The following is a 14,391-nucleotide window of genomic DNA, read 5'->3' on the forward strand; positions in this document are numbered from 1 at the left end:
TGTGCACTGTTTTTAATAGACTGATGTGTACAATATCTGGCTGCAAGCTTAATCAGAATCAGAATTACCATTTGAATGGTAGAGCTCAAAAAGCTTTTGTTTAAGTTAATAATTTCCTCTGCAAATAACGGTCCTGTCTTATTTTGTCTAAAGTTTACTAAGCCTTTTATGCCTCTTCAAACATGTCCTGAAATGCATGGAATTCTAGTGTTGGTTCAGCAATTCAGATTTAACTCTTTCAGTACATTTCAAACAGAATCCAACGTTTCAAACCAAAATCACAAATTCAATCAGAGTCAGAAAAATCCAAAGTTTCCAATCAGTTTCCAAAGACATTCAGCCCTAAAAAAAAAAAAAAATCATCACGGATGATGATGATGATGACTCTGCCATCATCTGGTGATGACTTTGCCATCATCGGACTCATCACAGACGATGATGTGGAGGACAGAGGACTGGAGCAGGACTTTGTGGAACCACTTCCTCATCAACGAGGGGATGACCAAGGAGAGGCCACGCCCCTCTCACCAGTGAACATCAGGGACGGGACAGGCCACGCCCCCCTCACCAGTGAACATCAGGGACGGGACAGGCCACGCCCCCCTCACCAGTGAACATCAGGGACGGGACAGGCCACGCCCCCCTCACCAGTGAACATCAGGGACGGGACAGGCCACGCCCCCCTCACCAGTGAACATCAGGGACGGGACAGGCCACGCCCCTCTCACCAGTGAACATCAGGGACGGGACAGGCCACGCCCCCCTCACCAGTGAACATCAGGGACGGGACAGGCCACGCCCCTCTCACCAGTGAACATCAGGGACGGGACAGGCCACGCCCCCCTCACCAGTGAACATCAGGGACGGGACAGGCCACGCTCCCCTCACCAGTGAACATCAGGGACGGGACAGGCCACGCCCCCTCACCATTGACCATCCAGGGACGGGACAGGCCACGCCCCCCTCACCAGAGAAAATCCAGGGACGGGACATTGAGAGAGTGACTCATACAAGGACCTGGTGTTCATCTGAACCACAAACTGGACTCATAACACAGACTGAACAGGAAGAGCCAGAGTGGGCTCCACCTCCTGAGGAGACTCAGGTCTTTTGGAGTGACAGGGCCACTCCTGACAGGGCCGCTCCTGACAGGGCCGCTCCTGACAGGGCCGCTCCTGACAGGGCCGCTCCTGACAGGGCCGCTCCTGACAGGGCCACTCCTGAAGACCTTCTCTGACTCTGTGGTGCATCAGCCACTTCATTCACACATATTCATTTAGTTCAACTAGAGAACTCACGTGGTGCGTTTTGGGCAAACCCGGAAGAAAACATCTTTTGAAATTGAAATTATTTATATTCCGTCCGCCTGTGCAATATATTTCATTTAAAAATCCGTAAAGCAAGTACTAAAATAACTGTGGCCTTACAGAGCAGATCATTGTAATCTATGTTTTTATCTCCTTCACACAAACACTAAGTGTGTCATCTGCATAACGGTGGAAAATAATGCCATGCTTTCTGATCATTTGACCTAACAGCAGCATATAAAGAGTAGACTAAATGAATCAAAGAGAACATGAGTTAATGTGTCCCGCTGTGTTCAGGTGAGCCGGCAGCTGCGCGAGGGCGACTACAGTTCGCAGGAGAACAGCATGTTAGAGGACAGACCCACGTCCAATTTGGAGAAGCTGCACTTCATCATCGGGAACGGGATCCTCAGACCGGCACTCAGGTCCACACTCTGCAATACTCAAATATTTTGTATGGATCAAGATCTACTTCATTCAGCTTTCAATGCCGATATACGTTTGGATTCATTTATTTTCAACTTAAGAAACATACAGTACATTTCTCAAAATCAATCCTTCTGACTGATAATCCAAGGTGGCTCCCATAGGCCCCATGTTAATACATTTTTGAGGTCGTGCTACAGAGCTGTCTTTCAATATTTTTTCACAGGGTTGCACTGTAGTCAATAGTTATTCACTCCACACTCAGGTGGAAATCTACTATTTTAGCCACAGCTGCCTTAGGACAAAATTAAAATGGACAAAATGTAAAAGGATGATCTACTTATGTTATATTTAAATACTTTGTGCCTGAAAAAAGCATATACTGTCTCATTCAATCAGTTTATTGCATAGTCCTAATTTGTGGTTGTTTTGTGTGTGTTGTGTTCAGGGATGAGATCTACTGTCAGATCTGCAAACAGCTGAGTCAGAACCCTTCCAAGAGCAGCCACGCCCGGGGCTGGATCCTGCTGTCTCTCTGCGTCGGCTGCTTTGCCCCCTCCGACAAGTTTGTCAAAGTATGAACTCACTCTAAAACAAGAAGCACTCACACTTACTCTTCTTTGAAATGAAGATAAGTTTGTTATCTTTAGTTCGGGAGCAGGACCACGCCCCTTCCTGCGGCTACAGTATTTAATCATCCAGATCACATACACCTGTGTTCATGATTTTCGTGCACATGCTCCATGGCGGCGGGAGCCTCACACGAAAACACACTCGTTCCGTACCTTTCTATGGATCAACTCGACCTCGTTCCTTCCGATGCATCGGCCCGACACAGGCCTCACCTCGTCCAGCACAGACGAGCCACACCGGGCCATCCTCTACTAGTATCCCATTGGACCGTTCCAGTCCCATCAGCTGTTCTCACAGGCTCAGCTCCCGTCAGCAGACCGGCGTCCCGCCTCAGATCACCTCTGCTAGTCCGGTATTGAGATCACCCTACGCCCTCCTTCCAGCGCTCATCCTGCTGCCTCGCTCGTTAAGCGCCCTCCGCACGTGCCCTTTATTCTTCTCTACATTGACCGTCCGCGTGGACGGCGGCAGGTCTCCAGACCACGCTTAAGAAGACGCTTTCGTTTTCACAGCGGCGTCAACAAATCACGTTGTTTAAACTTCTTTGGCTAGCAAAATTCGCTGTTCACTCTCGTTCCACTCCAGAGTGCCATCTGCCCCGCCACTTTCGCGGGCTGCAGCGGCTCTTCCACTTTGCTATTTATTTAATCCTCGGACACCGTGTCGCCAGGTTCCAGCGTTTAATCCTCTGGCATTTCGTCGCCAGGTTCCAGTATCTTCCCTCTTGCAGCCGCTTCCCTCATCGGGCACCGGGATGCCGCCTCTTCCGCCTCTTCCCTCTTCGGGCACCGGGATGACGCCTCTTCCCTCTTCGGGCACCGGGATGCCGGTCCTTCCATGTTCTGGGAGTTCCCGGTACAACCCGAAGTTAAACCGGAGCTCTCGTCTAAGGAACCTTCTCCTCCTCTTCCAAACACCAGCTTGGTCATCCCAACTTTGCCATGCAGACCAGCCCCTAGGGACAAGCCCCTAATCTCCCACCTCCTGACTCTAACGTCTTTCCTTATCAACTTATTACTTCCCATTCACCTTCGACTGCCAGTCTCCATTTGCAGGTATACCTGAGCGGCATCAACATCTTTTCAGGCTTGTTCCCCTGCTCAGAGGTGGTCTTGTCCACACCAGTTCTCCTCACCCCGGCATCAAGGACCTCCAACCAACGCTTAGTCTTCCCTAAAACAAGCAGGACCACACTGGTGGTTCAAACACGATTGATTTGTTTAAGCTAAATATATTCTGAGCCCCTTTGCCATCTTCCCGGACCTTGCATACTGGTCGTCAAGGGGCACTTCCCCTCAGAACTTAATCCTCACTATCGACCAAGGCCAGATTGCATCAGGGTCTGGTTCATCCTTTACTTAAAGTTGATCCTCGCCTGGTCCCCACATTTCCCACCAAACTTTTCCCCTATTGGCGCTGCCACATCTGCCTCCAGTTAAGGAGTTGTTGAGTTAAGGAGTTGTCATTACATCATGGAGCACTGGTTCTCCATGGCCTTCCAGGTCTACACCCACCATTACCTCCACATTCTCCAGTCTGCCAATTGGCACTGCCTCTGTTAAGCTTTTTTTGGGGGTATCGAGGCCCGGGAGCCTTCAGCCCTCATCGCCAGAAGCCCCAAAACGGCATCAACTTCTGTACATTTGTGTTCATGTTTCTCGCCTGCCAATAAACACTTTGCATTGTACCTGGGGTTGTGGTCCTTGCTAGTGAAATTGTCCAGCACAGAGAATACTAGACTGCAATTGGGTCGATTGTATTGATTTAGCTGCCTTTACTTTTTTAGCTTTATACAACTCTCTCGTCAAAAACAACATACAGACACATGAACACAAAACACAAAACAGATTAAAAAGATAAAATGGAAAGCAAAGGGGTTCATCATATAAAAGATTGCTAAGAGGAGGGAAGTTCATTTCTAATAAAAGGTCCTCTGAAAGTCCACCGGCTCCTGGAATCAATCCTTGCTGAGAACTGAATGCACCCCAGCTCCTCCACTGTCTTCTGCGTATATTTTTCCATTTTTCCAAAATCCAATCCCTCACTTTTAGCACTTCAGTGAGTGGATGCAATTGGACACAGAATTATGTACACGCAACATGAAGCATAGAGTCTGATGTCAAAAACAAATAAGTCACACCACAATCTCCAGTCTAGTCAAATCAACAATCTGAACATACCTCACATTGCTGGCTTCATCTCTTGTCGATGTTTAGTTCTCTGTCCTTCGCATTTTCCTGAGGAGCACCCCTGTCCTGGCATTCTGAGTGTGTTTTACCTTCAAAGTCACCAGAAGTGTCACTGGGAAAGAAAACCAAAGCTTACAGATGTGGAACTTTTCTCGTTGGTGCTGAACCTCGTTTGGAATATCTCGGGTGAAGAACACTTGTTTGCCTTTGTCTCCTTTAACTTTTGCAGCTTTCATAACGATTTCCTTCACATAGTGGTTAAGAAACCTCATAATCAGGCCTCATGGTTTATCAGCTGCTTGTCTTTTTCTTTTCCTTGTCTTGCACTTTCTATTGTAATGGGTAACCCTGACCACAATTCCGATATTGTTCTTACGTGATCTGGACTCCAAATCCAGGATCTTACTTTTGCTCTATTATGTTCTGTTGTTGTGTTGCATTTCCATCTCTGTTCTCTCCTGTTCATTCGTGTGTCTGGTCCGTGCTCTGCACACCTGTAAACCTGAGCGCAATTAGTCCTGCAGCTTAATCTGCCTAGGGCCCCATCTGCTGGCTAGATTGGAGATAACCTACTTGAACCAGAAATTAGCTAAAGATAATAGCAAAGTGGGAGTGAAGAGTGAGAGGAGAGACGTGAGAAGTAGGGCTGGGCTATTTGACTTGACACCTCCCACTTGAGCTCCTGATGGAGACCCAAGGAGATCATAGATCAGTCTTTGGAGTTTTGTACAGTAGTGGAGTATTCTTCAACTGGTAGTAGAACAATGAGACGTCTTACATCCCTTTGGAGCATAGTAGCAGGAATGCTTGTTTTAACTTGCTGTTTTGCTGCTTTCAAAGGGACAGGATAGGTCGGGAAAACTCTTACAGTGGCATCTCGAATAACTCCTTTTTTGTCCTTGTTGACATGCATCACTCTACCCAGTGTGTATTGTCCTCTTAGGGCATTCTGATCGGCCACCCAAACAATGTTGCCGATAGCTACATTTCTTTCTTTTGTATGCCACTTGCTCCTCACAAATAAGTTGGGCCGCGCCAGCTGGCACCACTTCTCCCAGAATCTTTTAACTTCTGACTGGATGTTCTGGAGTCTTTTAAAGGTGTAACCTCCGAAGTCAAAATTTGCCAAGTTCCCCTTTGGGCTTGCCCGTCCAAGCCATAGTTTAGACATTCCTCTCTGCTTTGCACTCTGGCGTCTATTGGCTTTTCGTTTACAAGGTTTGAAAGCGTTTGGAATTCACTCCACGTGAAGACACCACCACCACCAAGGTTATACAGAGCTCGTTTGACGAGACCAACTGCAGCTTCTGCGGCTCCATTCCTTGTGAGGAGAGTTGGGAGGATGGATTTTCCAGGACCATTGAAATACAATGTATTTATTTATTCATTACAAACTGAATTAGTTTATTGATTAAAACACATTAAAAGTCAGCATTTAAATATTAGTTGATCAATTCCGATTTTATGTTTTGGAAATAAAAAACATTAAACATAATTAAAAAATATTAAAATACTATATTATTTCTGTATAAAATGTTTAATTAAAAGATAACAAAAATTAAGTGCATATTATTTACTTACTTACATGCTTATTTTTGCATTAGTTTAAAGGTTTTTGACCTGCTACTGTTAATGGAATAAAAGTTGGACTTGGAGAGATTTATCCATGTGTTTGTCTCCAGTAGATTAGACTGTAACAGCCGCTCACTGGTCTCTCCAAACGAGCTGTAAAACAGCTGCAGTTCATCCAGAACGCTGCTGCTCAGGTCCTGACTAGAACCAGGAAGTACCATCACATTAGTCCTGACTAGAACCAGGAAGTACCATCACATTAGTCCTGACCAGAACCAGGAAGTACCATCACATTAGTCCTGACTAGAACCAGGAAGTACCATCACATTAGTCCTGACTAGAACCAGGAAGTACCATCACATTAGTCCTGACCAGAACCAGGAAGTACCATCACATTAGTCCTGACCAGAACCAGGAAGTACCATCACATTAGTCCTGACTAGAACCAGGAAGTACCATCACATTAGTCCTGACTAGAACCAGGAAGTACCATCACATTAGTCCTAACTAGAACCAGGAAGTACCATCACATTAGTCCTGACCAGAACCAGGAAGTATCATCACATTAGTCCTGACTAGAACCAGGAAGTACCATCACATTAGTCCTGACTAGAACCAGGAAGTACCATCACATTAGTCCTGACTAGAACCAGGAAGTACCATCACATTAGTCCTGACTAGAACCAGGAAGTACCATCACATTAGTCCTGACTAGAACCAGGAAGTACCATCACATTAGTCCTGACTGGAACCAGGAAGTACCATCACATTAGTCCTGACTAGAACCAGGAAGTACCATCACATTAGTCCCGACTAGAACCAGGTAGTACCATCACATTAGTCCTGACTAGAACCAGGAAGTACCATCACATTAGTCCTGACCAGAACCAGGAAGTACCATCACATTAGTCCTGACTAGAACCAGGAAGTACCATCACATTAGTCCTGACTAGAACCAGGAAGTACCATCACATTAGTCCTGACTAGAACCAGGAAGTACCATCACATTAGTCCTGACTAGAACCAGGAAGTACCATCACATTAGTCCTGACTAGAACCAGGAAGTACCATCACATTAGTCCTGACTGGAACCAGGAAGTACCATCACATTAGTCCTGACTAGAACCAGGAAGTACCATCACATTAGTCCCGACTAGAACCAGGTAGTACCATCACATTAGTCCTGACCAGAACCAGGAAGTATCATCACATTAGTCCTGACTAGAACCAGGAAGTACCATCACATTAGTCCTGACTAGAACCAGGAAGTACCATCACATTAGTCCCGACTAGAACCAGGTAGTACCATCACATTAGTCCTGTTCTCAGGTCTCTGCACTGCCCCCTGTGGCTCAGAGAAGAGACTTTAAAGCAGCCCTGCTTGTGTAAAAGTCTCTGTATGGCCTAGCACCAAAGTACATCTCGGGCATGTTAGTTCCATATGAACCATCTTGGACTCTGAGGACATTCACGTAGACTACACTACTACATGAAAGCATTTACAGATAGAGCCAGAAACACTCAAGACAGGAATAGAGGCTTATCCAGTAAAGGGAGAGGTCATCCAGGCAGGTGAAGAGCTTCTAGGGTTGCAGGTCCACAGGTCCACAGGTCCACCTACTAGCAGGCAAACTACTTCACTTAAATAACATTATAATACGAAATGAAAAGTGTAAATGTCTGTATGTCTGCAGTACCTGCGAAGCTTCCTGTTGAACGGGCCTCCTGGATACGCTCCATACTGTGAGGAGAGGCTGAGGAGGACCTTTGTCAACCGCACCCGCACTCAGCCGCCATCATGGTTAGAACTGCAGGTGAGCCCTGTGTTACTTACAGTGTTACTGTGTGGTTAAGGGGCAGCACGTGTGCCAGGCTCCATGTGCAGCTGGCCACAGTGTCTTGAGTTCAAATCCCGGCTCTGACAGTTTACTCTCCTCGTCCCTGTTTTAAACTCAGCTGTTCTGTCTAATAAAAATAATTAAAATAAAGGTGCATTATAACTTTTCTTTGAAATGTCATTTCTTTGCCTTGAAGGTTTCACAGTATTAAGTGTATTTATCCCGAGTAGGGCTGAAATGATTAATCAATCCAAGACCATGACAAATGATTGTCCTTTGATCATTGTAATCTAGACTGTACAGACTCTAAAACACATATGAAATGTCTGATTTTTGTCAATAATACACTTAGTGTGTAAATATTCTTTATCTAAAAGTCTTCAGTCAACATATTATATAAACAGCTCAACCTTTAATTTGGTTAAAAATGTATTTAACAATTAAACTAGCCCTAATATCCATTGAGGAAATGAAGTGATGCCATTAGGGCATGTTGCAGGTCAGATCTGTGGAGAGGTGAGCTGGTAAGAACTCTGTCCTCAGTGAGCAGAAAATATAGACATATCGATCCTCCGCGATGCATCACACCCTGAATGTTCCAGAATTCTGGTTCAGCTGAATTTTGGCTGTGATCTCCAGGCTACAAATTGCAGAGGAGGAAGGACACTGTTGTCCTGACTCTCAGACTGTCCTCCTGACCCCTCCTTACACTCCTGACCCCTCCTTACACTCCTGACCCCTCCTGACACTCCTGACCCCTCCTTAAACTCCTGACCCCTCCTTACACTCCTGACCCCTCCTGACCCCTCCTGACACTCCTGACCCCTCCTTACACTCCTGACCCCTCCTGACACTTCTGACCCCTCCTTACACTCCTGACCCCTCCTGCCCCCTCATTACACTCCTGACCCCTCCTTACACTCCTGACCCCTCCTGACACTTCTGACCCCTCCTTACACTCCTGACCCCTCCTGACCCCTCATTACACTCCTGACCCTTCCTGACCCCTCCTGACACTCCTGACCCCTCGTTACACTCCTGACCCCTCCTGACACTCCTCACCCCTCCTGACCCCTCCTTACACTCCTGACCCCTCCTGACACTCCTGACCCCTCCTTACACTCCTGACCCCTCCTGACACTCCTGACCCCTCCTTACACTCCTGACCCCTCCTGACACTCCTGACCCCTCCTGACCCCTCCTGACCCCTCCTCACACTCCTGACCCCTCCTTACACTCCTGACCCCTCCTGACACTCCTGACCCTTCCTTACACTCCTGACCCCTCCTGACCCCTCATTACACTCCTGACCCTTCCTGACCCCTCCTGACACTCCTGACCCCTCCTTACACTCCTGACCCCTCCTGACACTCCTGACCCCTCCTGACCCCTCCTCACACTCCTGACCCCTCCTTACACTCCTGACCCCTCCTGACACTCCTGACCCTTCCTTACACTCCTGACCCCTCCTGACACTCCTGACCCCTCCTGACCCTCCTGAGCCCTCCTGACACTCCTGACCCCTCCTTACACTCCTGACCCCTCCTGACACTCCTGACCCCTCCTTACACTCCTGACCCCTCCTTCTGTTCACATCTGCCAGAAGAGTATTGCCCCTAAGGCCAAAGAAGCTTATATGATTTATTGAGTTATTAAATTAAGTTGTTTAAGCAATAAAAACAGCTCCTTTCCCAGTTAGATCAGTTTAATGCTGCACTATGGAAAATTGTTTTCAGCGCAACATTTTTTCTTTCCAACCCGTAACTACATGTTACGACTTATTACCGTACTTTTCAGACTATAAGCCGCTACTTCTTTCCCACGCTTTGAACCCTGCAGCTCATAAAACGGTGCGGTTAATTTATAGATTTTGACTGTCTGACGGCCACCGGGGGGCGCTCTAGAAGGAAGCGCTCTAGCAGGAAGCGGAAGCATTTGACACACTGTAGAAGAAGACGTCATTGGACTGTGGTCACTTTATTTTGAGCTTCAAAACGCTGTGTGTTTTATTACAATGAGACTCATATTCACGGAGAAATCAGTCTAATGAGGAAGTGACTCTAGAGGTGGAGAAATGCAGACGCGGCGTATATATATATATATATGTATATATATAGGTGCAGCTTATTGACAGGTGTGGCCAGTATATGTACACTTTCTTGTTTCTTTGTGCATGTTGTTCTTCAGGAGCGTTGTAATGAGATGTGTAGAACATGGTATTTAAACAAAAAGAAAACATTTGACTGCAGGGATAATACTTTGTGTCGTGAGTTTGGATATTATTATTATTTTTATTTATTTATTTAGATGTTTATAATTTTTAACTTAGACCAACAAGACCAGACAGTGAAGCCACAAGTACCACAGAACCTCTGAAAATGGATATTATTATACCCTTATATTCCATCCTTCCCTTGTCTTGCTACAGGCCACTAAATCGAAGAAGCCCATCATGTTGCCGGTCACGTTCATGGACGGCACCACAAAGACCCTGTTAGCGGACTCGGCCACCACGGCCAGTGAGCTGTGCAAAGCTCTGGCCGACAAGATCAACCTGCACGACCCGTTTGGCTTCTCGCTCTACATCGCACTCTTCGACAAGGTACAGCAAAGGTCTTCTTTTATTTACAGCAGGCTTTTCCCCATCGTGTCAAATCAAGACCTCAAACCTATATACATTTTATCAGCATTTTTTTTGTCACAAAAAAATAAGAAGCGAAAGGAAAATTATATATTATTTCCAAATGAATTCAACCAATTGTTGGTTGAAGTTACCTGATGATTGCACAAAGTTTAATGATTAAATTGGTGTAATCCCAGTTCATCCAGGAGTGATTAATTGTAGAAAATGATTCAGGAAACTGTTTTAGAAAAAAAAAGATGTTTCAACTTCATCCAAGTCTGCCCCGCCCACCGGGCAGAACTTTGTGATAAAAATCTGTCTCGTTTTTCTATTTGTTTTTTATTTAAAAAAAAAGTTTTTATTTAAAACTGGGCAACATTTTAAGACAAAAAATGGTTCATCAAAGGACACGATGTCCAATGGAGTAAAGATACATGTGGAACACTGTGTGGTTGAAAATTAACACGGCACTTTTTCACCCCCACGGGCGGGCTCGTCCCTTTTTCTAAGCTCGGGTCCTCTACCAGAGGCCAGGGAGCTAGAGGTTCTGCACCGTAGCTTTGTTCTTCCTAGTGCTGCACTTTTCTGAACTGAGATGTCTGATGTTGTTCCAAGGGCCCCGAGTCCTCCAGACCCCTGTCAGTCCACACTCAGCACAGATGTTCCTGCACACTATGCCAGCCACTTGGTTATAACGCACCATGTATGCTTTGCCTTGTTGGCTGTGGTAGATCTGGGCCTCTATTGCTCTGGTGAATAGGGCCTGTTCCTGTGCTGCCATGATGAGGGCCTCTGTGATAAGCCACTTCAGTTATGTTCCAGTGGTACATCCCATGTAGGGGCGTGTCCTCCCATATAGGGGCGTGTCCTCCCATGTAGGGGCGTGTCCTCCCATGATGCTCCCTCCTCCAGCAGTTCGTCCTCTGTTCCCCATGAGACATTCACTGAGCACTTCATCTGTTGGGGCCTTGTCCTTGATGTACTTGTGGATTTTGGAGGTTTCTGGATAGTGGCTCTCACGCTCAATAGTCCATGGCGTCCTTACTTACGGCTGAAGTACAGTCTCCAGGTGCTGGATTTGGGGCGGGACCCTTCATGAGAGGTGAGAACCTTTTTTGTCTTAACATATTAATGAACATATATAATTTGAATATTTATATTGGCCACCTTATTATTCCTGCAGGGTCTGATCACTGGAAGGGTGTCGCTGTTTATTACCCGGGACTTGTTCTTGCCATTGAACTTGCTTCTTAGGACTTTGCCTTTCTTGAACTGCCATCGGCCGGTTTATTCCTTTGGATTCACTATCTCTTGTACCTCTTTAGGTGGCTTGGCAGTTTGGCACGCCTTTAAACTGGACCCACTGTTTTTAATATTGTATTTTCTGTTTAATGGACTGGCATACTTCACAACTTATCTAACGCATAAAAAAGCGAGAGATTTCCCCCCTATGAGGGAGATTTCAAATTTCATCAGATTTAAGAGATAAAAACAAATAAAACGAACGATAATACTGAAATGCGAGCCACATGACTTGCAGAATGCATAAGAACAGACCATGAAGTGTTGAACCTGTATTTCTTTTTATTCGTTGGTTTGTCATTGTCAGCGTCACTAGTTTCAGCACCGCTCACAACGTTGATTTCATATTAAATACCACCTGCACACTTTAACTTCATGAATTGCATTCTGGGACGGAAACACACTCAGTGTAATCACAACAAACATGGCGGTGCTCATATCAGCTGTTCCCTCCGCTCGCCTTCGCTACCAAAATTAAGGATAACAGCGTAGAAAAGGTAGATTTTTGATTTTTTTTTATTGAAATGTCTTCAAATCGGGAGATTTAGACTCCCGACTAAATCGGGAGGGTTGGGAGGGCTGGGAGGGTTGGGAGGGTTGGTTGGTTGGTTGATTGGTTGGTTGGGAGGGTTGGGAGGGTTGGGAGCGTTGGGAGCGTTGGGAGGGTCGGGAGGGTCGGGAGGGTTGGGAGCGTTGGGAGGGTTGGGAGGGCTGGGAGAGTTGGGAGGGTTGGGAGCGTTGGGAGCGTTGGGAGGGTCAGGAGGGTCGGGAGGGTTGGGAGGGTTGGGAGCGTTGGGAGGGTTGGGAGGATTGGTTGGGAGGGTTGGGAGCGTTGGGAGGGTTGGTTTGGAGGGTTGGGAGCGTTGGGAGGGTTAGGAGCGTTGGGAGGGTTGGTTGGGAGGGTTGGGAGGGTTGGTTGGGAGGGTTGGGAGGGTTGGGAGCGTTGGGAGGGTTGGTTGGGAGAGTTGGTTGGGAGGGTTGGGAGGGTCGGGAGGGTCGGGAGGGTTGGGAGGGTTGGAAGGGTTGGTTGGGAGGGTCGGGAGGGTCGGGAGGGAGGGTTGGGAGGGTTGGAAGGGTTGGGAGGGTTGGTAGGGTCGGCAGGGTCGGGAGGGTTGGGAGGGTCGGGAAGTATGGACTGGCCCCACGTCACCTCCCAGACCTCATTCAAATGTATGCACCAGCCGGCTCTCTGAGGTCCGAGAGCTGGCTTCAGCTTATGTGGCTTAAGACCAGACTTAAGACCTTAAGACGGGGACATTCTTCTCTGTGGTCGGCCATAAAAAACTGTGGAACACCCCCACTTTTATTGTTTGGCTTTTTAACTATGTTGTGTGGTCCTGTGTTTTTTATATATTTAAATGTATTTTACTTAGTTATTGTTGATTGTTGACTGGTTTTATTATTTTAGGACCAGAAGATAAAATAGAGGGTTTTTTGTTTTGTTTTGTGTCATTTTGGATCGGTTATATTTATTTCTTATATAAATAAAGTGGATTTGGAACAAATTGCTGCTGCAATAAAGATAAACATGAATGACGAATGAAATGGCCTTTTCCTCCTCCTGCCTGACCCTGTCCTCCTCCTGCCTGACCTTGTCCTCCTCCTGCCTGACCCTGTCCTCCTCCTGCTTGACCCTGTCCTCCTCCTGCCTGACCCTGTCCTCCTCCTGCCTGACCCTGTCCTCCTCCTGCTTGACCCTGTCCTCCTCCTGCCTGACCCTGTCCTCCTCCTGTCTGACCCTGTCCTCCTCCTGCCTGACCCTGTCCTCCTGCAGGTGTCCTCTCTTGGCAGTGGCAGTGACCATGTGATGGACGCAGTCTCTCAATGTGAGCAGTATGCCAAAGAGCAGGGTGCGCAGGAGAGGAACGCCCCCTGGAGGCTGTTCTTCAGGAAGGAGATCTTCACGCCATGGCACTGTTCTGCAGATGATCAGGTGGCCACTAATCTCATCTACCAGCAGGTGGTGCGAGGAGTCAAGTTTGGAGAGTACCGCTGTGAGAGGGTGAGGAGGAGGATATGCATCATTTCTATTATTAGCCTTTGAATATGCTCTTGAGCACTGTTTCCTCTGAACTGCGCACAAGGGCCATTGTGCACTGATCCAAAGGTCTCACACGAAAGAAAAATCCAACCTGAAAATAAACTAAAACACTTAAAGGCGGTATGGACGATTTTTCGGCGATTTGGGAACGCAGGCGGAAGTGCACATGCCACTCCGGCAGTGGGGCGGCAGTAGCTCAGTGGTAGAGTGCTCGTCTTCTGATCCAAAGGTCGGCGGTTCGACTCCCTACTCGGTCAGAGCGGTCAGATCCACTGGCCCGCAGGTTGGCGGTACGATCGCAGCTGCCTCATGTTAATACTGCCGTTGTGTCCTTGGGCAAGACACTTAACCCAACTCGCCCCCCAGTGTCTGCGTATATCTGGGATGTGAATGTGTGTGTGAATGGGTGACTGGTTCCTTGATGTAAAGCGCTTTGAGTACCTTGACGGTAGAAAAGCGC

General features: G+C 47.1%; 1 protein-coding gene across 1 annotated transcript in view; it reads left to right on the forward strand.

Annotated features, from left to right (window-relative positions):
- LOC140361268 (unconventional myosin-VIIa-like) overlaps positions 1 to 14,391 on the forward strand; it is a 247,547-nt gene that overhangs the window by 149,076 nt on the left and 84,080 nt on the right. Inside the window, exons 26-30 of the mRNA XM_072447021.1 lie at positions 1,605 to 1,732; positions 2,182 to 2,308; positions 7,822 to 7,941; positions 10,394 to 10,567; positions 13,665 to 13,892. Coding sequence (XP_072303122.1) covers positions 1,605 to 1,732; positions 2,182 to 2,308; positions 7,822 to 7,941; positions 10,394 to 10,567; positions 13,665 to 13,892 — 777 coding nt within the window. The remainder of the gene's footprint in view (positions 1 to 1,604; positions 1,733 to 2,181; positions 2,309 to 7,821; positions 7,942 to 10,393; positions 10,568 to 13,664; positions 13,893 to 14,391) is intronic.

The sequence above is a fragment of the Eucyclogobius newberryi genome, unplaced genomic scaffold (genome assembly GCF_026437365.1).
Source record: "Eucyclogobius newberryi isolate DKJ021-1_F unplaced genomic scaffold, fEucNew1.0.hap1 SCAF_15, whole genome shotgun sequence".
In the NCBI taxonomy this organism is placed as follows: Eukaryota; Metazoa; Chordata; class Actinopteri; order Gobiiformes; family Gobiidae; genus Eucyclogobius; species Eucyclogobius newberryi.